Below are 22,384 nucleotides of genomic sequence, written 5' to 3'. Positions count from 1 at the left end.
ATCACGTGGGCCATGGAGAGCCAATGGTAGCAGGAAATGCTTCATTCATAAGTTTGACAGGAAGGGCTGTCAAACCTATAAATACTATAAGCCCCAAAACATCACTAAAACCTCAAATAATTTTTTTTTAATCACATTTTTAAAATAAACTAAATTACATGAAATAACTATTTTAAACAATATTTAAATTTTTGAAAAAAATAATTACATTTTCTAACGGGGCTAAATATAAACTTACCTTTCTTTAAAGTATTTAAAAATAATAAACCTGTGGAAAAAGTGTTTTAATTTTAATTAATTCACCACTTACCTTGTTAAAAGCAGGCCTTACGACTGCTTTTTACATGTCTAACTTCTGGAGACTTACCTTCCCAGAGAAACCTGGAAAAAAAACGTAAGTTCAATGCGCACGCGCTGCTTCTCCCACGCACGCGTTCCACCTCTTAACCCCTTCTTTCAGGGGAACGGAAGTGCCAGTTTCCCGCGCATGCGCAGTGCATGCACGAAACTGGCACTTCCATTGGGCTTACGGGTGAGTACCCCATGCGTACTCACCCGTGGAGACCCGAATTTCTGGGCCATTGTGACTCAAGGTACAGGCCTCAACATTGGCCTGGATAAGATCAGCATTGGCTTAAAATAGCAACGCGTCTAACTACCCCAGGAAATAGCAAGGCGTCTAACTACCACTACTCGGGAGCGAGGACGAGCCCAGTAGCGAGGGCGAGGCCCAGGAATGGCACAGCGTGGACCAGCAGCGGGGTCGGGAGGGCCACACTGCAGCCTATGAAACCCAGGCGGAGAGGACCAGCGGGAAGGAGGGAGGAGGACAGTAGCAGTATGTTTGTGTGTGTGTGTGCTAGGCCGATGTAGCAGAGCCTGGTCTCCAAAAGTCTTGGATCCCCTTGCCATTGGACCAAGACCTTGCTCTGTCAAGTCCGTGTGGTAGCTGGTGTGCAACGGCCACCCCATGTTAAAAGAATTCACGCACAGGCACCTTCCACCCTTTTAAAATTAAGTTCGGGACCTGGAACATCAGGACCCTCGTGGACAACCCCAACAGTGACAGACCGGAACGCCATACTGCCATCGTTGCCCGGGAGCTCAGACGTTTCGACATAGACATCGCCGCCCTAAGTGAGACCCGGCGGGCAGGGGAAGGCCAGCTCAAGGAGCAAGGCGGTGGTTACACCTTCTTCTGGAAAGGCAAACCTGAAGAAGAATGCTGCCTCCATGGGGTAGGCTTCGCCATAAAAAATGAGCTAGTTGAACATCTCAGAGACTCCCCTTGTGGAATAAGCGAACATCTCATGACTCTGCGGCTCACCCTAGTCCGGAACCAGTGCACTACGGTCATCAGTGCGTACGCCCCAACACAAAAGCCACAGACAAGACCAAAGAAGAATTCTACTCCAGCCTCGAACAATCCCTGTCCCGAGTCCCAACAGGCGACAAGCTGATCCTCCTTGGCGACTTTAACGCCAGAGTTGGAAAGGACACAGACCTCTGGGGAGGTGTGATCGGCAGAGAGGGGATAGCGAAAGCCAACTCTAACGGTAACCTCCTGACGAAATGCTTAGAACATGGCCTTGTCATAACCAACACCTTGTTCCATCAGAGAGACAAGTACAAGGCTTCATGGGAACACCCTCGCTCCAAGCACTGGCATCTGCTGGACTACATCATCGTCCGAGCGAGGGACCGCAAGGACGTCTGCATCACCCGCGCCATGACAGGAACTGACGACTGCTGGACAGACCACCGCCTAAGCCGCTCTGTCATCTCCATCAACGTAGCCCCAAAACAGCAGCAGCAACAGAAGCAATGCCGCAGGAAAGTTAACGCTGGAGCACTCAAAGACCCTGCTAAGAAAGCCCTATTCAGCCTGTGCCTCAGAAACAACCTGACGACTCCAGTGATGCAGAGACAGAGTGTCCACAGTGCCTGGTCTGCACGCAAGGCCTCCATAATCAGCACCTGTGAAGAGACGCTCGGTCACGCGACCAGGAAACACCAAGACTGGTTTGACGAGAACAACCAGAAGATCCAGGAGCTAATAAGCCGCAAGCACAAGGCATTCCTGATCTGGAAACAGCAACAGAACTTGAGAGCAAGAAAGCAGCTCTACAGACGCCTGCAGGCCAAGGTCCAACAAAAAACTTGCGACCTGAAAAACAGATGGTGGGTTGAGAAAGCGCAGGAGATCCAGCAGCTAGCCGACAACCACGACATGCGTGGATTCTTTAGCGCAGTCAAGACCACCTACGGCCCAAACACCCAAGGTCCTACCCCGCTGCGGGCCAAGAACGGAGAGGTACTCATCAAGGACAGGGAGGCAGTCTGTGCCCACTGGAAGGAGCACTTTGAAGATCTCCTTAACCGAGACTCTATCTTCGACGCGAGTGTCCTCAACTCCATCCCGCAGCATGCTACCTGCCACCACCTCAGCACAACCCCAGCCCGGCATGAGGTTGAAAAGCCCATCCGACAACATTTTTTTAAGTCCTCCTCAGTTCCGAGGGACTGCTTAAGAAGAAGTGACTGTGAAATAGCAAGGTGTCTATCTACCGCTGTGAAATAACAAGGCATCTAACTACCACTGTAAAATAGCATGGTGTCTATCTACTGCTGTGAAATAGCAAGACATCTAACTACCGCTGTGCAATAGAACTGTCTACCAACCGCTGTTGTAGGGGGTTTTCTCCAATACTGGTTCCCCGTTGCACACAGTTCTTGGACATCAGGATTTATAAGAACAAAATACACACGGCACAGGGTTTTGGCTCAACCTTTGATTCGTTCGTTTATTGAACACACACACACACACACACACACACACACACACACACACACACACACACAATTACTTCCCCAGTATAAATCCCCACGATTTATATCAGGCTAACAACCCCAAAATGCAAACCCCTACGCAAGGGTCATTAGCATCGACACAATATGACAGTTAAACACTTCCGCGATTTGACTGTTACATATAAAGTTACCCAGACTCGATCACAAAACCCTTATTGTGATCTGTCTGAGTATGTTTGTGAGTTTCATTCATAAAAGCCCCTCTATGATTTGACTGAAACATACAATCACCACTCCCGATCGGCTGTCTCTTGGAGTTGATTGTAGGCCCGAATCTTTCTGTTCGCTGTTCTGCCATTGTCTTCCCACACCACTGTCTTCGAAGTGATCTTATTTTAAACCAAAACCAACTTGCAGTGTTTCCTGGCCCCATCCTGAGCATACGATTCGTTTCAAAATGTGTGAATTGTCCCTGGTATTGTCCATTGATTTGAGATATCTTTCTGACAATGCAACCTTCCCAAAGTGTCTGCATATGCAAAGTTGTTGGTTTCTGTTAGCATTTGTATTCAAAAGGTTCAAGGCCCAGCCCATTGCCTAGGCCTGCACTGAAACTAGTTATTCGGGGGCCATGGTCTAAGGTGGACAATGTAACCCCTTAAGGTACATGAATATGCGGATGTTCTTGTTCAGGTTTTAGATTCGTAGTTTCGGCTGCAATGTTTGAATTAACCCTTTATTGCCGAGCCCTTTTTGCGGGCTCTGCAGTTCTGGGTTTTTATATTTCATAGTCCAATATTTTTAATGTTGTGGGGGGAGGAATCGATCCTACACACTGAAATAGCAAGATGCCAAACTACCACTGTGCAATAGAACGGTGTTTAATTACTTTCCGGTTTCTCCTATGTTATAAAATAACATTGCTATACCTGGGACACATGATAAACTGTCAAACATGAATATCGGAGCAGGATAACTATCCAAGGACGGGAATTTCATATACTGATGATTTAAAAATAATAATACTGTCTTAAATTGTATTAAGCCACTCTTTAGAAGTTAAAACTATATCAGCTGTGAAAATTTAAAGCTGTGGCAACTAAGTTTAAAATCCTGTCTCACAAAACAACACTTAGAACTGTTGCCTAGACTGCGCCCTCTTTATAGAAGCTATCTGGTTATTTCAGTAGGCACTCTTCTAAAACTCATTGAGCGTGCAGTCCATAATTTGGGTTGTTTCTTCTATCAGAGATTTGAAACTGGACACCTACATGGATTCTTATTGGAGAGACTACCCCTTGTTGGTGAACACTTTAAAACAAACCTGTAAAATTGATCAAGGTAACACTGCTTTTCATATCCGCTGGTGTATGTGATTTATTGTGTGTGGTTGAGACTGACGTGGTCTCTGCCCTGGTACTTCATTCATGGTATAACTATGGCAGATTCCCCAGGCTGGGACCACGGAGGATGAGCTGAACTTACTGTCTTGAGACACGGAGGCTACCGCATTGAAATGTGTGATGAAAATGTTTAAACAAGACTGCGTAACGCACAGTTACTTGCATATGTTATTTGCTTCGTACTAGTCTCAGTGTGGTACCCTACCTCTGCAATAGTTTGTTTTCAGGGAGAAAAAAACATAATTGTGGAACTTGTATTTTTGTGGTCTGAAGATAACGAACTTGAAAGGGTCACAGGTCACATGATGTACTTGGACACCAATGGCAGCTCAGGGATTAAAACTGTAAGCAAAGCAGGACAGCGGGCGGGTCAGAAAGAAATGGGATTGCGAGGGGAAATTGAACTGTAAAGCAGGGATAATTTGTAGGTAAAATAACTAGGAGGGAAGGGGGATAGAAATGCAGGCAGAGAAAATGGTTTGGAGTGGAGCAAAGGTGGATAGTAAAGTAACTAGTTATAAAATTTGAATTATTTAAAGTAACATTTCATCTCATGGTTACCTCGGTAGTTACCTCTTCCCGCCCTCTGTTAGCTCTGGTGTATGAGAGCCTGTTAGTGATGACCTGTTGTATTTATAGTGTTTTCTATGCCAGGTTTCTCCCCTCCTGAAGATGTTGATTCTTTGCCATCGGTGATTTTTTCCCCCATCCAGTACTGTCAGAGTGGCTGGTAGTCGTATGTGTGCACTGACGGTGAGTGCTCACAGGTTACGTAACCATAGAGGCAGCATCACTAAGCCTGATCCTCTCCTCAGCCACAACATATACACGCTGCACTTGCACTGAGTGTCCCCTAATAGCAGAAAAGTGACCACTACACAGTCCCCTGACTTCTGCAACATCTCATATTGATCAATAATAACAAACCATTTCTTTTGATCTTGTGGGAGCTGGTGTCCATTTGATTGCTGGTCTCCGCTGAGCTCACTTTGGTAAGATCAGTTAACGGCCTTGACTAGGGCTTGAACCTCAGACCTTCCTCGTCACTATGACTTGGCTTCTCTCCAGGCAGTGCATTCAGCCACAAGTCATTGGGGGAGCTACAGCTATGGAAACCTAATGTAACAGTGATTATGCACTGACAAGGTATTCAATGCGAATCTGAAGAATGATTAAGAAAAAAATATTTTCTGACGAGAATTTAAATATACTAGATTCTGCTGTTGCTACCAGGCGATGAATCTACTGATCTAAACCGTAGAACGTTACAAATCCATTAAGATTTTAAGATCTTGCTTCTTCAACACAGCACAAACGAGACTCATGCACCAGCCGCCTTTCCTCACCGCTGAACCTCCAAGCATCTACCACTGGCTGAGTTCTTGTCTGAACGGCGATGTAATGTCCCCTTTCCCCTACCTGCCCGGCATCTGTGAAAGAACAAAATTAGTAGTGCAGGTAAGTCCCCTTATTGCCCTACTTTGAGATTGCTCTATATTTTTGGAAGGGTGAGGTGGGGGGTCGCGGGGCGGGATGGTGTTGGAAGAGGTTGACTTTAGTGTGACATCCATGCTGATGTACAGTTGAATGGAAATATGTAAACATATTCAGCAAGTCTATACCTTGTGTTTCTTTCTTTTAAATGATAATACATTGACTAAAATGATCAGTGCATTATTGATGCTTCTCTGTGTAATGTTCCTTCTAATAGCATTTTCCCCATTGATTAGAGTTTTAAAAGAGGTAGCTGCAGAGACAGTGCATGCACTGGAATTAATCTTCGAGTTCCCTAGGTTCTAGGACAGTCCCTGCGGATTGGAAGGTAGCAAACATAACCCCGCTACTTAAGAAAGGAGGAAGAGAAAAAACAGGGAACTATCGGCCAGTTAGCCTGACGTCAGTAGTAGGCAAAATGCTAGAATCTATTATTAGGGATGTGGTAACAGGGCACTGAGAAAATCATAATATGATTAGGCAGAGCCAACATGGTTTTATGAAAGGGAAATCGTGTTTGACAAATCTGTTAAGAGTTTTTTGAAGATGTAACTAGTAGGATGGATAAGGGGGAATCAGTGGATGTAGTGTATTTGGATTTTCAAAAAGCATTCGATAAGGTGCTACACAAGAGGTTATTACACAAAATTAGGACTCATGGTATTGGGGTAATATATTCGCATGGATTGAAGCTTGGTTAATGGACAGAAAACGGAAAGTAAGATTAAATGGGACTTTTTCGGGTTGGCAGGCTGTAACTAGCGGGGTACCGCAGGGATCAGTGCTTGGGCCTCAGCTATTTACAATCTATATTAATGACCTAGATGAAAGACTGAGTGTAAACGTATCCAAGTTTGCTGATGATATAAAGTTAGGTGGGAAAGTAAGCTGTGAGGAGAACGCAAAGAGGCTGCAGAGAGATATAGACAGGTTGACTGAGTGGGCAAGAACATGGCAAATGGAATACAGTGTGGGGAAATGTGAAGTTATCCACTTTGGTAGGAAAAACAAAAAAGCAGAATATATTTTGAATGAATGTAAGAAGTCACACAACACCAGGTTATAGTCCAACAGCTTTATTTGAAATCACAAGCTTTCGGAGCGCTGCTCCTTCTTCACCTGAAGAAGGAGCAGCGCTCCGAAAGCTTGTGATTTCAAATAAAGCTGTTGGACTATAACCTGGTGTTGTGTGACTTCTTACATTTGTCCACCCCAGTCCAACTCCGGCATATTTTGAATGGTGAGAGACCGGGAAATGTTTGCACTCAGAGGGACCTGGGTGTCCTTGTACACAAATCACTGAAAGTTAACATGATACAACAAGCAATTAGGAAAGCAAATGGTATAGAAACATAGAAGATAGGAGCAGGAGGCCATTCGGCCCTTCGAGCCTGCTCCGCCATTCAATGAGATCATGGCTGATCATCCAAATTCAGTACCCTGTCCCTGCCTTCTCCCCATATCCCTTGATCCCTTTAGCCTCAAGAAATATATCCAACTCTTTCTTGAATATATTTAATGAACTGGCCTCCACCACCCTCTGTGGCAGAGAATTCCACAGGTTCACCACTCTGGGTGAAGAAATTCCTCCTCATTTCAGTCCTAAATAGCTTACCCCTTATCCTTAGACTATGACCCCTGGTTCTGGACTCCCCGGCCATCGGGAACATCCTTCCTGCATCTCGTCTGTCCAGACCGGACAGAATTTTATAGGTTTCGATGAGATCCCCTCTCAATCTTCTAAACTCCAGTGAGTATAAGCCCAATCGACACAATCTCTCCTCATACGTCATTCCTGCCATCCCAGGTATCAGCCTGGTGAATCTTCGCTGCACTCCCTCCATGGCAAGAACGTCCTTCCTCAGGTAAGGTGACCAAAACTGCACACAATACTCAAGGTGCGGTCTCACCAAGGCCCTGTACAACTGCAGCAAGACATCCTTGTTCTTGTACTCGAACCCTCTTGCTACGAAGGCCAACATACCATTTGCCTTCTTAACCGCCTGCTGCACCTGCATGCTTACCTTCAGTGACTGGTGCACAATAACACCCAGGTCTCTTTGCGCTTCCCCTTCTCCCAATCTATTGCCATTCAAATAATCTGCCTTCCTGTTTTTGCCACCAAAGTGGATAACCTCACATTTATCCACATTATAGTGCATTTGCCATGTTTCTGCCCAATCACCCAACCTGTCCAAATCATACTGGAGTTTCACGACATCCTCCTCACAGCTTACCCTCCCACCCAGCTTTGTGTCGTCTGCAGATTTGGAGATATTACATCCAATTCCCTCGTCCAGACCATTAATATATATTGTGAACAGCTGGGGTCCTAGGACCGATCCTTGCGGTACCCCACTAGTCACTGCCTGCCACTCGGAAAATGACTCGTTTATTCCAACTCTTTGCTTTCTGTCCGCCAACCAGTTCTCTATCCAAGTCAATACCTTGCCCCCAATCCCATGTGCCTTAATTTTGCACGCTAATCTCTTATGTGGGACCTTATCGAAAGCCTTCTGAAAGTCCAAATACACCACATCCACTGGTTCTCCCTTATCTATTTTACCAGTTACATCCTCAAAAAATTCAAGTAGATTAGTCAAGCATGATTTACCTTTTGTAAATCCATGTTGACTTTGTCCGATCCTGTCGCTGCTTTCCAAGTGCTCTGCTATTACATCTTTTATAATAGATTCTAGCATTTTCCCCACTACCGATGTCAGGCTTATCGGTCTATAATTCCCTGCTTTTTCTCTACCACCTTTTTTGAATAGTGGGGTAACACTAGCTACCCTCCAATCCATGGGTACCGTTCCAGAGTCTATCGAGTTCTGGAAGATGACCAGCAATGCATCGACTATCTCTAGGGCCACTTCCTTAAGTACCCTGGGATGTAGACCATCAGGCCCTGGGGATTTATCAGCCTTCAGTCCCATCAATTTTCCTAACACCATTTCCCTACAAATACTGATTTCTTTCAGTTCCTCCCTTTCATCAGACCCTATGTTCCCCGGCATCTCTGGGAGGTTATTTGTGTCCTCCTTTGTGAAGACAGAACCAAAGTATGTATTTAGTTGGTCTGCCATTTCCTTGTTTCCAATTATAAATTCCCCTGATTCTGACTGCAAGGGACCTACGTTTGACTTCACCAATCTTTTTCTCTTCACATAGCTATAAAAGCTTTTACAGTCAGTTTTTATGTTCTCTGATAGCTTACTCTCATATTCTATTTTCCCTTTCTTAATTAATCCCTTTGTCCTCCTTTGTTGACTCCTAAACTGCTCTCAATCCTCAGGATTATTGCTTTTTCTAGCCAATTTATATGTCCTCTCCTTGGATCTTATGCTATCCCTAATTTCCCTTGTTAGCCACGGTTGAGTCACCTTTTTTGTTTTATTTTTATGCTAAACTGGGATGAACAAATTCTGTAGCTCATCCATTCGGTCTTTGAATGTTTGCCATTGCCTATCCACCATCAACCCTTTGAGTGCCATTCCCCAATCAATCCTACCCAACTCGCTCCTCAGACCATCGTAGTTTCCTTTATTTAAATTGAGGACCCTTGTCTCTGAGTCAACTACTTCATTCTCCATCTTAATGAAGAATTCGATCATATTATGATCGCTCCGACCCAAGGGGATTAGAGTATACGAGTAAATAAGTCTTACACAATTATACAGGGCATTGGTGAGGCCACACCTGGAGTACTGTGTACAGTTCTGGTCTCCTTACCTAAGAAAAGACATACTTGCCTTAGAGAGAGTGCAGCGAAGGTTCACTAGACTGGTTCCTGGGATGGGGGGATTGTTCTATGAGGAGAGATTGAGTCGAGTTCCTTAGAGTTTAGAAGAATGCGAGGTGATTTAATTGAAACATATAAAATTCTTAAGGGGCTTGACAGGGTAGATGCTGGGGAATCTATAACATTCGGTCACAGTTTCCAAATAAGGGGTCGGCCATTTAAGACTGAGATGAGGAGAAATTTCTTCACTCAAAGGATTGTGAATCTTTGGAATTCTCTACAACGGAGAGCTGTGGATGCTCAGCTGTTGAGTATATTCAAGGCGTGGAGATGCCGGAGTTGGACTGGAGTGGACAAATGTAAGAAGTCACACAACACCAGGTTATAGTCCAACAGCTTTATTTGAAATCACAAGCTTTCGGAGCGCTGCCCCTTCGTCAGGTGAAGTGGAGAAATGCATAAAGACACAGTATATTCAAGACCGAGATCGATAAATTTTTGGGAACTAAAAGAATTAAGGGATATGGGGATAGTGCGGGAGGTTGAGTTGAGGTAGAAGATCAGCCACGATCTTGGTGAATGGCGGAGCAGGCTCGAAGGGCCAAATGGCATACTCCAGTTGCTATTTCTTATGTTCTTATATCTGGAGTTGTAATGTCAGGTACGGAGCCAGCTGTCTCCATGCAAAATCCGTTGTTTATCCGCCTTATTTTTCTCAGGTTCTGTGGGACTGGAGCACAGGGTGAGGATTTGTGGGTCTGGGGCACAGGGTGAGGTTCTGTGGGTCTGGGGCACAGGGTGAGGTTCTGTGGGTCTGGGGCACAGGGTGAGGTTCTGTGGCACCTGGGCACAGGGTGAGGTTCTGTGGGTCTGGGGCACAGGCTGAGATTCTGTGGGTCTGGGCACAGGGTGAGGTTCTGTGGGTCTAGGCACAAGGTGAGTTTCTGTGGGTCTGGGCTCACGGTGAGGTTCTGTGGGTCTGGGGCACAGGGTGAGGTTCTGTGGGTCTGGGGCACAGGGTGAGGTTCTGTGGGTCGGGCACAGGATGAGGTTCTGTGGCACCTGGGCACAGGGTGAGGTTCTGTGGGTCTGGGTCACAGGGTGAGTTTCTGTGGGTCTGGGCTCACAGTGAGGTTCTGTGGGTCTGGGGCACAGGGTGAGGTTCTGTGGATCTGGGGCACAGGGTGTGGTTCTGTGGGTCTGGGGCACAGGGTGAGGTTTGCTGGGTACAGGGTAAGGTTCTGTGGACACAGGGTGATGTTCTGTTGGTCTGGGCACAGGGTGAGGTTCTGTGGGTCTGGGGCACAGGGTGAGGTTCTGTGGGTCTGGGCACAGGGTGAGGTTCTGTGGGGCTGGGGCACAGGGTGAGTTTCTGTGGGTCTGGGGCACAGGGTGTGGTCTGTGGGTCTGGGGCACAGGGTGTGGTCTGTGGGTCTGGGCACAAGATGAGTTTCTGTAGGTCTGGGGCACAGAGGTTCTGTGGGTCTGGGCACAGGGTGAGGTTCTGTGGGTCTGGGGCACAGGGTGAGGTTCTGTGGGTCTGGGGCACAGGGTGTGGTCTGTGGGTCTGGGCACAGGGTGAGGTTCTGTGGGTCTGGGCACAGGGTGAGGTTCTGTGGGTCTGGGCACAGGGTGGGGTTCTGTGGGTCTGGGGCACAGGGTGAATCTCTGTGATTCTGGGCACGGTGAGGTTCTGTGGGTCTGGGGCACAGGGTGAGGTTCTGTGGGTCTGGGGCACAGTGAGATTCTGTGGGTCTGGGCTCAGCGTGAGGTTCTGTGGGTCTGGGGCACAGGGTGAGGTTCTGTGGGTCTGGGCACAGGGTGGGGTTCTGTGGGTCTGGGCACAGGGTGAGGTTCTGTGGGTCTGGGCACAGGGTGAGGTTCTGTGGGTCTGGGCACAGGGTGAGGTTCTGTGGGTCTGGGCACAGGGTGGGGTTCTGTGGGTCTGGGGCACAGGGTGAGGTTCTGTGGGTCTGGGCACAGGGTGGGGTTCTGTGGGTCTGGGCACAGGGTGAGGTTCTGTGGGTCTGGGCACAGGGTGAGGTTCTGTGGGTCTGGGCACAGGGTGGGGTTCTGTGGGTCTGGGCACAGGGTGGGGTTCTGTGGGTCTGGGGCACAGGGTGGGGTTCTGTGGGTCTGGGGCACAGGGTGGGGTTCTGTGGGTCTGGGCACAGGGTGAGGTTCTGTGGGTCTGGGCACAGGGTGAGGTTCTGTGGGTCTGGGCACAGGGTGGGGTTCTGTGGGTCTGGGCACAGGGTGGGGTTCTGTGGGTCTGGGGCACAGGGTGGGGTTCTGTGGGTCTGGGGCACAGGGTGAGGTTCTGTAGGTCTGGATCAAAGAGTGAGGTTCTGTGGGTCTGGGCTCGGTGAGGTTCTGTGGGTCTGGGGCACAGGGTGAGGTTCTGTAGGTCTGGATCAAAGAGTGAGGTTCTGTGGGTCTGGGCTCGGTGAGGTTCTGTGGGTCTGGGGCACGGGGTGAGGTTCTGTGGGTCTGGGGGACAGGGTGAGGTTCTGTGGGTCTGGGCACAGGGTGAGGTTCTGTGGGTCTGGGCACAGGGTGAGGTTCTGTGGGTCTGGGGCACAGGGTGAGGTTCTGTGGGTCTGGGGCACAGGGTGAGGTTCTGTGGGTCTGGGGCACAGGGTGAGGTTCTGTGGGTCTGGGGCACAGTGAGTTTCTGTGGGTCTGGGCTCAGGGTGAGGTTCTGTGGGTCTGGGGCACAGGGTGAGGGTCTGGGCACAGGGTGAGTTTCTGTGGGTCTGGGCTCAGGGTGAGGTTCTGTGGGTGTGGGGCACAGGGTGAGGTTCTGTGGGTCTGGGGCACAGGGTGAAGTTCTGTGGGTCTGGGGCACAGGGTGAGTTTCTGTGGGTCTGGGGCACAGGGTGAGGTTCTGTGGGTGTGGGGCACAGGGTGAGGTTCTGTGGGTGTGGGGCACAGGGTGAGGTTCTATGGGTCTGGGGCACAGGGTGAGGTTCTGTGGGTCTGGGGCACAGGGTGTGGTTCTGTGGGTCTGGGGCACAGTGGGGTTTGCTGGGTACAGGGTAAGGTTCTGTGGACACAGGGTGAGATTCTGTGGGTCTGGGGCACAGGGTGAGGTTCTGTGGGTGTGAGTCACAGGGTGATGTTCTGTTGGTCTGGGCTCAGGGTGAGGTTCTGTGGTCTGGGGCACAGGGTGAGGTTCTGTGGGTCTGGGCACAGGGTGAGGTTCTGTTGGTCTGGGGCACAGGGTGAGTTTCTGTGGGTCTGGGGCACAGGGTGTGGTTCTGTGGGTCTGGGCACAAGATGAGTTTCTGTAGGTCTGGGGCACAGTGAGGTTCTGTGGGTCTGGGCACAGGGTGAGGTTCTGTGGGTCTGGGGCACAGGGTGAGGTTCTGTGGGTCTGGGGCACAGGGTGATTTTCTGTGGGTCTGGGGCACAGGGTGAGGTTCTGTGGGTCTGGGGCACAGGGTGAGGTTCTGTGGGTCTGGGGCACAGGGTGAGGTTCTGTGGGTCTGGGGCACAGGGTGAGGTTCTGTGGGTCTGGGCACAGGGTGAGGTTCTGTGGGTCTGGGCACAGGGTGAGGTTCTGTGGGTCTGGGGCACAGGGTGAGGTTCTGTGGGTCTGGGGCACAGGGTGAGGTTCTGTGGGTCTGGGCACAGGGTGAGGTTCTGTGGGTCTGGGCTCAGGGTGAGGTGCTGTGGGTCTGGGCACAGGGTGAGGTTCTGTGGGTCTGGGGCACAGGGTGAGGTTCTGTAGGTCTGGATCAAAGAGTGAGGTTCTGTGGGTCTGGGCTCGGTGTGGGTCTGGGGCACAGGGTGAGGTTCTGTGGGTCTGGGGCACAGGGTGAGGTTCTGTGGGTCTGGGCACAGGGTGAGGTTCTGTGGGTCTGGGCTCAGGGTGAGGTTCTGTGGGTCTGGGGCACAGGGTGAGGTTCTGTGGGTCTGGGGCACAGGGTGAGGTTCTGTGGGTCTGGGCGCAGGGTGAGGTTCTGTGCGTCTGGGGCACAGTGAGGTTCTGTGGGTCTGGGCTCAGGGTGGTGAAGTTCTGTGGGTCTGGGCTCAGGGTGAGGTTCTGTGGGTCTGGGCTCAGGGTGTGGGTCTGGGGCACAGGGTGATGTTCTGTGGGTCTGGGGCACACGGTGAGGTTCTGTGGGTCTGGGCACGGTGAGTTTCTGTGGGTCTGGGCTCAGGGTGAGGTTCTGTGGGTCTGGGCTCGGTGAGGTTCTGTGGGTCTGGGCTCAGGGTGAGGTTCTGTGGGTCTGGGCTCGGTGAGGTTCTGTGGGTCTGGGCTCAGGGTGAGGTTCTGTGGGTCTGGGCACGGTGAGGTTCTGTGGGTCTGGGCTCAGGGTGAGTTTCTGTGGGTCTGGGGCACAGGGTGAGGTTCTGTGGGTCTGGGGCACAGGGTGAGTTTCTGTGGGTCTGGGGCACAGTGAGGTTCTGTGGGTCTGGGCTCAGGGTGAGGTTCTGTGGGTCTGGGGCACAGGGTGAGTTTCTGTGGGTCTGGGGCACAGTGAGGTTTCGTGGGACCTGGGCACAGGTTGCAGTCTCTCACCAATCTTGCAATATTTGATGTACTTCAAAAACACCCAAGTACAGAACTCGAGCCACGTCACGTTTAGAGAGAGAGAGAGAGAGAGAGAGAGAGAGAGAATTTTATAGCCAAGACGCATTTCAAAACTGGTCTGGTCAGTGTAAATGTAACTGAAATGAATTATTTGTTTTGTACAGAAATGGGTGGGTGGTGCCAGCAGATAGCTGTAGTGCTGGCGTGTAGTTTGATGATTTCTGTAGGCGGTGTAATGCACTTTTACAAGATGAAGTGTGCACCCCAGCATGAGAATCACTAGCACTGAATCCCTTCGCATATGTGTGAAGCGTACTCTTGTGACCCAGTTTGAAGGAAACAATTATTGCGTGTGCTTTATTATATTTTGACTTAAACATCGAGAAATGTCTGGGCGCTAGACCAAAGCAAGGCTTGGAAACGCATCGTTCTTCCGCCTGTTGCAGGGAGTGAGAGTGGTTTTAACTGCATCAAAAACTGAATTTAGTCTGAAAGCAGTCGAGAATAGTTTTAGAACTAACCAAATTTTTTTTTGTTTCTAAATCAGGAAGTAATAGCTGTTCAAAGGCTAGGAGGCCTTTTATTACAGTAAACCAGAGAACATAGAATCACCAAATCATACAGCACAGGAGGAGGCCATTCGGCCCATCATGCCTGTGCCAGCTCTTTGGAAGAACTATCCGATTAATCCCACTCCCCCTGCTCTTTGCCCATAGCCCGGCAATTTTTTTTTCCTTTTTAATGAGTTATGAATGTAATCTAAAAGCAGATGTCTAAACTAATGAGCTCTGGGGATTCTGGCCCTCAAAGTCCTATTTTTATAATTTGTTGATTTTGTCGGGTTTTTTATGGCCTAGGAGATTTGGATAGGGCTATTCTCAGCATGTTGCCACATCGATGGATAAACCCTAGATCAGGGCACCAAGACCCGTTGGTGTGAGCGACTTCCAGGGCTCCAGGCGAAGCATCTTTGCGGCCTGGGAAGCCAAACAAGGCCTGAGCAATCCTGTATAAAGCACGTCATCCTCTGACCCTCTTAAGAAGCAACAGATTTCTTTCAAAAGTACATTGTCTGATTGAAACCCAATTGAAAGCGAAATTCCTCCATTGCCTTTTAATGCCACTGCTACATTGTAACAGTGATTGAATGGAAACAGGAAATGGTGGAATTCCACAATGGTATCGGGAAAGAGAAGAGATGGGTTAATATTACAAGGTAGAGATGTTGTTTCAGAACAGTTATGAGGAACGCACTCTGCCTGAAATTGTTAACCTGTCTTTTTCCAGATGCTGTCCAGTTTGCTCTATATTTCCAGCTTCTTCGGCTTATTTTTAATTTTTCAGCATTTGCAGTTTTCTTTTAATCAAGCACCTCGCTTCATACTCACATTTCAATTTATTTTCCTGTGCTGGTGATGCCTCTCGGATATACTTTCTCTATCCCTGGTAAAGCTGTTGAAAACATTAGTTGGTATATCAGTGTTTCCCAGTAACCCACTAACAACCAGGTCACTGTATTCCTAAACAAACCAATTTAAGTTGGATTCATTTCAACATTTTCCAACAATAGCCCCTTAATAATCAAACAAAAACAGTTTTATGCTTGGATGTTGGATCTATAAATTAAAAAGAAATCTTAGGTATCTAATTAAACATATTGACCTTCAATACGTTCAACTTGTCCAGCAAAACAATTTTTCACAAGCGCATCATGTTCTGCTTTAGACATGTCATACCCTTGTACGCTGTTTATAAACCTCTTCCTCTCCCCCCCCCCCCCCACACCCCCATGTTGCATCTCCATCCTACTAGCTTTAGGAAGGATATCAAGACCTTGGAGAGGGTGCAGAGGAGATTTACCAGGGATGCGGGATCTCAGTTATTTGGAGAGACCAGAGAAGCTGGGGTTGTTCTCCTTAGAGCAGAGGAGGAGATTTAATAGAGGTGTTCAAAATTATGAAGGATTCTGATAGAGTAAATGGGGAGAAACTGTTTGCACTGGTGGGAGGGACGGTAACCAGAGGACACAGATTTAAGATAATTGGCAAAAGGACCAAGGGGGAAGATAAGAATTTTTTTTATACAGTGAGCTGTGATGATCTGGAATTCACTGCCTGAAAGGGTGGTGGAAGCAGATTCTATAATAACTTTCCAAAGGAAATTGGATAAATACTTGAAAAGAAAAAGATACAGGGCTATGGGGAAAGAGCAGGGGGGAGTGGCACTAATTGAATAGCTCTGTCAATGGGAATCGGGGAAAACTCTCCACTGGCTGGAGTCATACCTAGCACAAAGGAAGATGGTTGTGGTTGTTGGAGGTCAATCATCTCAGCCCCAGGACATCGCTGCAGGAGTTCCTCAGGGCAATGTCCTAGGCCCACCCATCTTCAGCTGCTTCATCAATGACCTTCCCTCCATCATAAGGTCAGAAGTGGGGATGTTCGCTGATGACTGCACAGTGTTCAGTTCCATTTGCAACTCCTCAGATAATGAAGCAGTCCATGCCCGAATGCAGCAAGACCTGGATGACACTCAGGCTTGGGCTGATAAGTGGCAGATAATATTTGCGCCATAAAAGTGCCAGGCACTGACTATCTCCAACAAGCAAGAGTCTAACCGCCGCCCCTTGTCATTCAACGACATTACCATCGCCAAATCCCCCACCATCAACATCCTGGGGGTCACCATTGACCAGAAACTTAACTGGACCAGCCACATAAATACTGTAGTTAAAAGAGCAGGCCAGAGGCTTGGTATTCTACGGCGTATGTCTCACCTCCTGACTCCCCAAAGCCTTTCCACAATCTACATGGTACAAGTCTGGAGTATGATGGAAAACTCTCCACTTGCCTGGATGAGTGCAGCTCCAACAACACTCAAGAAGCTCGACATCATCCAGGACAAGGCAGCCCGCTTGATTGGCACCCCATCCACCACCTTAAACATTCACTCCCTCCACCACCAGCGTACCGTGGCTGCAGTGTGTACCATCTGCAAGATGCACGGCAGCAACTCGCCAAGGCTTCTTTGGCAGCACCTCCCAAACCCGTGACCTCTTCCACCTAGAAGGACAAGGGCAGCAGGCGCATGGGAACACCATCACCTCCAAGTTCCCCTCCAAGTCACTCACCATCCTGAGTTGGAAATATATCGCTGTTCCTTCATTGTCGCTGGGTCAAAATCCTGGAACTCCCTACCTAACAGCACTGTGGTAGTACCTTCACCACATGGACTGCAGCGGTTCAAGAAGGCGGCTCACCACCACCTTCTCGAGGGAAGTTAGGGATGGGCAATAAATGCTGGCCTTGCCAGTGACGCCCACATCCCAGGAATGAATTTTTTTTTAAAGAGCCGACACGGGCACGCTGGGCCAAATGGCCGCCTGTGATCGATGATTCTATATTCTATAAAAAGGTTCCTCAAAACCTACCTCTTTGACCATGGCTTTGGTCACCTCCCCTAACCTTCCAGTTCTGCTTGGTGTACCGATCTTTGTGAAACTTGGCATTGGAGTTTTGCATTCCTTTCAGATTCTGGGATCGCAGTTTGCAAGAATCTTAAGAGCTTTGCTATGCTAAAGAAGATGTACAAGTGTAAGCTGCAGCAGATTCCTTGATACTTTCCTGTGTGGTCATTTTTAATGAGCTATAAATGCATTTACAAAGAATGCCTTTATGCATTTGTTAAAACTAATGCATGGAGATTATATTCCTGAATATATCCAGGATAGTGTACCAATTCTCTCTTGCTTTCATTAATAGGGGCAGCATTCAAATAGCTACTGCAAAATTTGTGAATGATTTGTAAAACAAAGCTCTTATGATTCCTGCAAACTGCGATCCCAGAATCTGAAAGGAATGCAAAACTCCAGTGGCTTGTAGTCTGCTCCAGAGACCTCCATTGAAGGCTTTGCACTGATGATTATCCACATCTTCTTACATACTTGGGGTGAAATTATAGCTACCCTTCACTCTGAGAACCTCCCAGTACCCTCACTGAAAAATAACAAAGGAGAAGTGAAATGCTTGGAACTTTTATTTTGCTACCCAAAACATGCTCTGTGGAGAACCGGGAGTAGCATCATTAGGGAGAGTGGGACTGTTAACAGTATGCAGTCAAATCAGCGAGCTGAACGCCACAGAAATTAGCTCCTCAGGCACTCGGAACAGTTCACAAGTGCTGCAAAGGGTAGAGTTAAACAGAACGGGTACAGTTTCCGCTTTGGGCGCAATCAGGGAGCACGGAATTCAGGTCGGAAGAGGAATAGGTCGACAGGCGATTTAAATGTAACTGCTTCAGGCAGGTATTGAATATATGGAACAGACTGTCCGGGGAGGTAATGGAGCCGGAATGCTTTTGACAAATTCATGAGGGAACTGGATGGATCTTTGGCAGAGGAAATGATGCGAGGGTGCGAGTAGTGCATGGTATTCTCTAGCTAAATTGTACATTGTTTTTGTGTTGCAGAGTTTCGCATTGTACATACTTGGTGATGAAAAGGCACTTTCCCATGAGCCACCCATGTATTTATCGAGAATCTCAGCAGGTACTTTGTCTTTATTCAGATATAAATTCAGATATATTTGGGAAGAACACTGGGCAAGTTCTACTTTCATGGTAAATACAACAAAGCACGGTGGCATAGTGGTTAGCACTATTGCCTCACAGCGCCAGGGACCCGGGTTCGAATCCGGCCTCGGGTGACTGTCTGTGTGGAGTTTGTACATTCTCCCCGTGTTTGCGTGGGTTTTCTCCGGGTGCTCCGGTTTCCTCCCACAGTCCAAAGATGTGCAGGTTAGGATGATTGGCTATGATAAATTGATTAAATACGTGGGGTTACGGGGATCGGGTGGGCTATGTGTCGGTGCAGGCTCGATGGGCCGAAATGGCCTCTATCTGCACTGTGGGGTTTCTGTGATTCTGTGAACCAAACAGTTTGATGTGCACCACAATTTTGCGATAGGTTTGTGCCAAAGACTGTGGGCTAAATATTCCTTTCAGTGGGTAGTGCGGGCTACTGCGGGGAGCAATTCCACCAACCTACGTCCAACCTTGATCCATTTTCCACTAGTGCTGGCAACCAACAGGTAAAATACCCACACACCAGAGAGAGAGCATAAACACAGACCGGGTTGAAATCCCTTCCATCCTCTGACGCACATTAAACCAGCAGCAGGAGAGCTGCCCTGCTGAGTATAAGACTCCAGGTACTTGAAGTGCACACGGGAGTTACCTCCCTAAGAGCCAGTAATAAATATGCTGGGCACGTTTGTTTGCCAGAAAACTACTTGTGTGTTTTAACTACAGCCAAAGAATTTGCTTGGCTACGAATAGTTTTTGAAATGCACTTACTGCTAAAGGCAACAAGAGCAGCAAGGAATGTGACCCAGAAAAGGAATTCACAGGGGAGCTGCCTCTTAAAGCTGCCACGTCCCTGAAAATACATTTTATGCTTTTAAATTTATCACTTTGGTGCAGTGTTCTAGATAAGACTATCTTTGGGAGCAACACAAAAAGCATTTTATGGAAAGGTAAGTGGTAGGAGATGCAGGTTTGCTTGTCTCCCACAACCTCCAATCCCCCCCCCCCACCCCACCCAAATCCCCAAAGAACCACTCATATTAATGTTTGGAGGCATAAAGCAGAAAGTATGTATTAGCCAACCACCGGCGTACCGTGGCTGCAGTGTGTACCATCTACAAGATGCACTGCAGCAACTCTCCAAAGCTCCTTCAACAGCACCTTCCAAACCCGCGACCTCTACCACTTAGAAGGACAAGGGCAGCAGACGCATGGGAACATCACCACCTACAAGTTCCCCTCCAAGCCACACACCATCCTGACTTGGACCTGTATCGCCGTTCCTTCACTGTCGCTGGGCCAAAATCCTGGAACTCCCTTCCTAACAGCATTGTGGGTGTACCTACACCATATAGACTGCAGCGGTTCAAGAAGGCGGCTCACCACCATCTTCTCAAGGGCAATTAGGGATGGGCACTAAATGCAGGCCTAGCCAGCGACACCCACATCCCATCAATGAATTTTAAAAAAAAAGAGAAAACCATCCCCATCCCTCCAGGCTGTTCTTGGAAACTCTTCGAGGCAACCAGTTCGGAAGGGCATTGGTGGAGTCCTGGGAGCACCTAGTCAGTCTGTTCTGCAGAATCAAAGGGGAGAGGGGAAAAAAAGATGGTAAATACTTGTATTAAATGGTGTGTGTGTATTAGGAGTCTTGTACCAATGAGTAACTAGAAGTTAGCTATAAGCAGAAGGGGTTCAAAGGGAATTCAGTTGCCCTCCACTCACCAGACGTCATACTTAAAATGTCATCTGATTAGATCCCACGGCACTATTCGAAGCGGAGTAAGGAAGCTCCCTGGGGCCCTGGCCGATATTTATCTCTCAACCAAACAGATTATCTGGTCATTTATCTCATTGCTGTTTGTGGGAGCTTGCTGTGCGCAATTTGGCTTCGCGTTTCCCGACATTACAACAGTGACTGCACTTCAAAAGTACTTTATTGTCTGTAAAGCGCTTTGGACATCCTGAGGTAGTGAAAGGCACTATACAAATGCAATTTTTGTCTTTCTTTCATTTCATTCTTCCCTTTCTTTTATTTTTGTCTGTCTCTCTCTCTGTCTCTCTCTCTGTCTCTCTCTCTGTCTCTCTCTCTCTCTGTCTCTCTCTCTCTCTGTCCCTCTCTCTCTCTGTCTCTCTCTGTCTCTCTCTCTCTCTCTGTCTCTCTCTCTCTCTCTGTCTCTCTCTCTCTCTGTCTGTCTCTCGCTCTCTGTCTCGCTCTCTGTCTGTCTCATAGAGTCACAGAGTCATAACGGCACAGAAGGAGGCCATTTGGCCCATCGAGTCCGTGCCAGCTCTCTAGAGCGATCCAGCCAGTCCGGTTTCCTCGCTCTATCCCCGTAGCCCTGCAAGTTTATTTCCCTCAAGTGCCTATCCAGTCTCCCCTTGAAAACATTCAGTGTCTCCGCTTCCACTACTTTCATCGGCATCTGGAAAAAGGAGCACTGCAATTCTTTCAGAGATGCCTGGAACCGACACTGCTGACCTGTACGGCTCATCTGTATGGTTAAATTCATTTAGTTATTGGGGAAACCCGAGTCCACTTAGCTTCTAATCAAGAGACCTTCAAGCTAATGTTGCATTGTTTGAGAGGCAGACAAAGAGTGCGTAATTGAAGAGATTCATCACTGTTGACATGCTTTGCATGTCATTGCTGGGAGCTGCATGAGGTAAACTAAGAGCCACTACTTGAAATGCATATACCTTTTGTTTTCAGTGCCTCTCTTATTCATATGTATAACACAAGATTTCCAACAAGCAATTTACACCTATTGGGGGAGGGAGGGGAGTTTTGTAAAAAGGCCACAAAAAACAAAAGCAACCAAAAAAGCAAAAATGACCTTGGAACATTGACACTTGATAAGGACTGAAGTCTTAAGGCATTTTAAAACCGATTTATGTTGTTGATGGCAACTCCTTGCTTTGACAGCAGGAATTAAAAATTCTCATTCTTGCCTTCAGATCGGCCCGTGGCTTCAGCCCACTGACTCTGGCTTTGTGCGAGTCCCTCTCTCTGCGCTCCAATATCAGTGACAGAGCCTTCAGATCGGCCCGTGGCTTCAGCCCACTGACTCTGGCTTTGTGCGAGTCCCTCTCTCTGCGCTCCAATATCAGTGTCAGAGCCTTCAGATCGGCCCGTGGCTTCAGCCCACTGACTCTGGCTTTGTGCGAGTCCCTCTCTCTGCGCTCCAATATCAGTGTCAGAGCCTTCAGATCGGCCCGTGGCTTCAGCCCACTGACTCTGGCTTTGTGCGAGTCCCTCTCTCTGCGCTCCAATATCAGTGACAGAGCCTTCAGATCGGCCCGTGGCTTCAGCCCACTGACTCTGGCTTTGTGCGAGTCCCTCTCTCTGCGCTCCAATATCAGTGACAGAGCCTTCAGATCTATGTACTGAAACTACTTTCTGGAACACCCTCCCTAAACCTCTGTTGTATTATTTCTCTCTCCTCCTTTAAAAGCCTCCTTTTCAACCATACTTTTAGTCATCTCGCTTAACTACAATGCTGCTTGGTGTCAGTTTCTCTTCAGTGAGGAACCTTGGCGTGTTTATTTTGTTATAAGCTCTATATGAATGCAAACAAAACTCAAGAAAACAAAACTGCAGATTTGTAAATCTGAAACAAAAACAGAAAATGATACAAACTATATAAGTGCATTTTGTTGTAGCACACTACACTCTCTGTCTGTCTCTCTGTCTCTCTGTCTCTCTCTCTCTCTCTCTCTCTCTGTCTCTCTCTCTCTCTCTCTCTCTCTCTGTCTGTCTCTCCCTCTCTCTGTCTCTCCCTCTCTCTGTCTCTCCCTCTCTCTGTCTCTCCC

At 48.1% G+C, this 22,384-nt stretch overlaps 1 protein-coding gene across 4 annotated transcripts in view; it reads left to right on the top strand.

Annotated features, from left to right (window-relative positions):
- Positions 1-22,384, top strand: part of anapc1 (anaphase promoting complex subunit 1) — a 234,040-nt gene that overhangs the window by 58,877 nt on the left and 152,779 nt on the right. For all 4 annotated transcript variants that reach the window (XM_085997868.1, XM_085997869.1, XM_085997866.1 and 1 more), the window contains exons 20-22: positions 4,061-4,152; positions 5,524-5,672; positions 18,458-18,536. In XM_085997868.1, coding sequence (XP_085853994.1) covers positions 4,061-4,152; positions 5,524-5,672; positions 18,458-18,536 — 320 coding nt within the window. The remainder of the gene's footprint in view (positions 1-4,060; positions 4,153-5,523; positions 5,673-18,457; positions 18,537-22,384) is intronic.

The sequence above is a fragment of the Somniosus microcephalus genome, chromosome 9, assembly GCF_052327205.1.
Source record: "Somniosus microcephalus isolate GS21.2 chromosome 9, FLI_Smic_1.0, whole genome shotgun sequence".
Classification (NCBI taxonomy): domain Eukaryota; kingdom Metazoa; phylum Chordata; class Chondrichthyes; order Squaliformes; family Somniosidae; genus Somniosus; species Somniosus microcephalus.
This window is presented reverse-complemented; position numbering and strand designations above follow the sequence as displayed.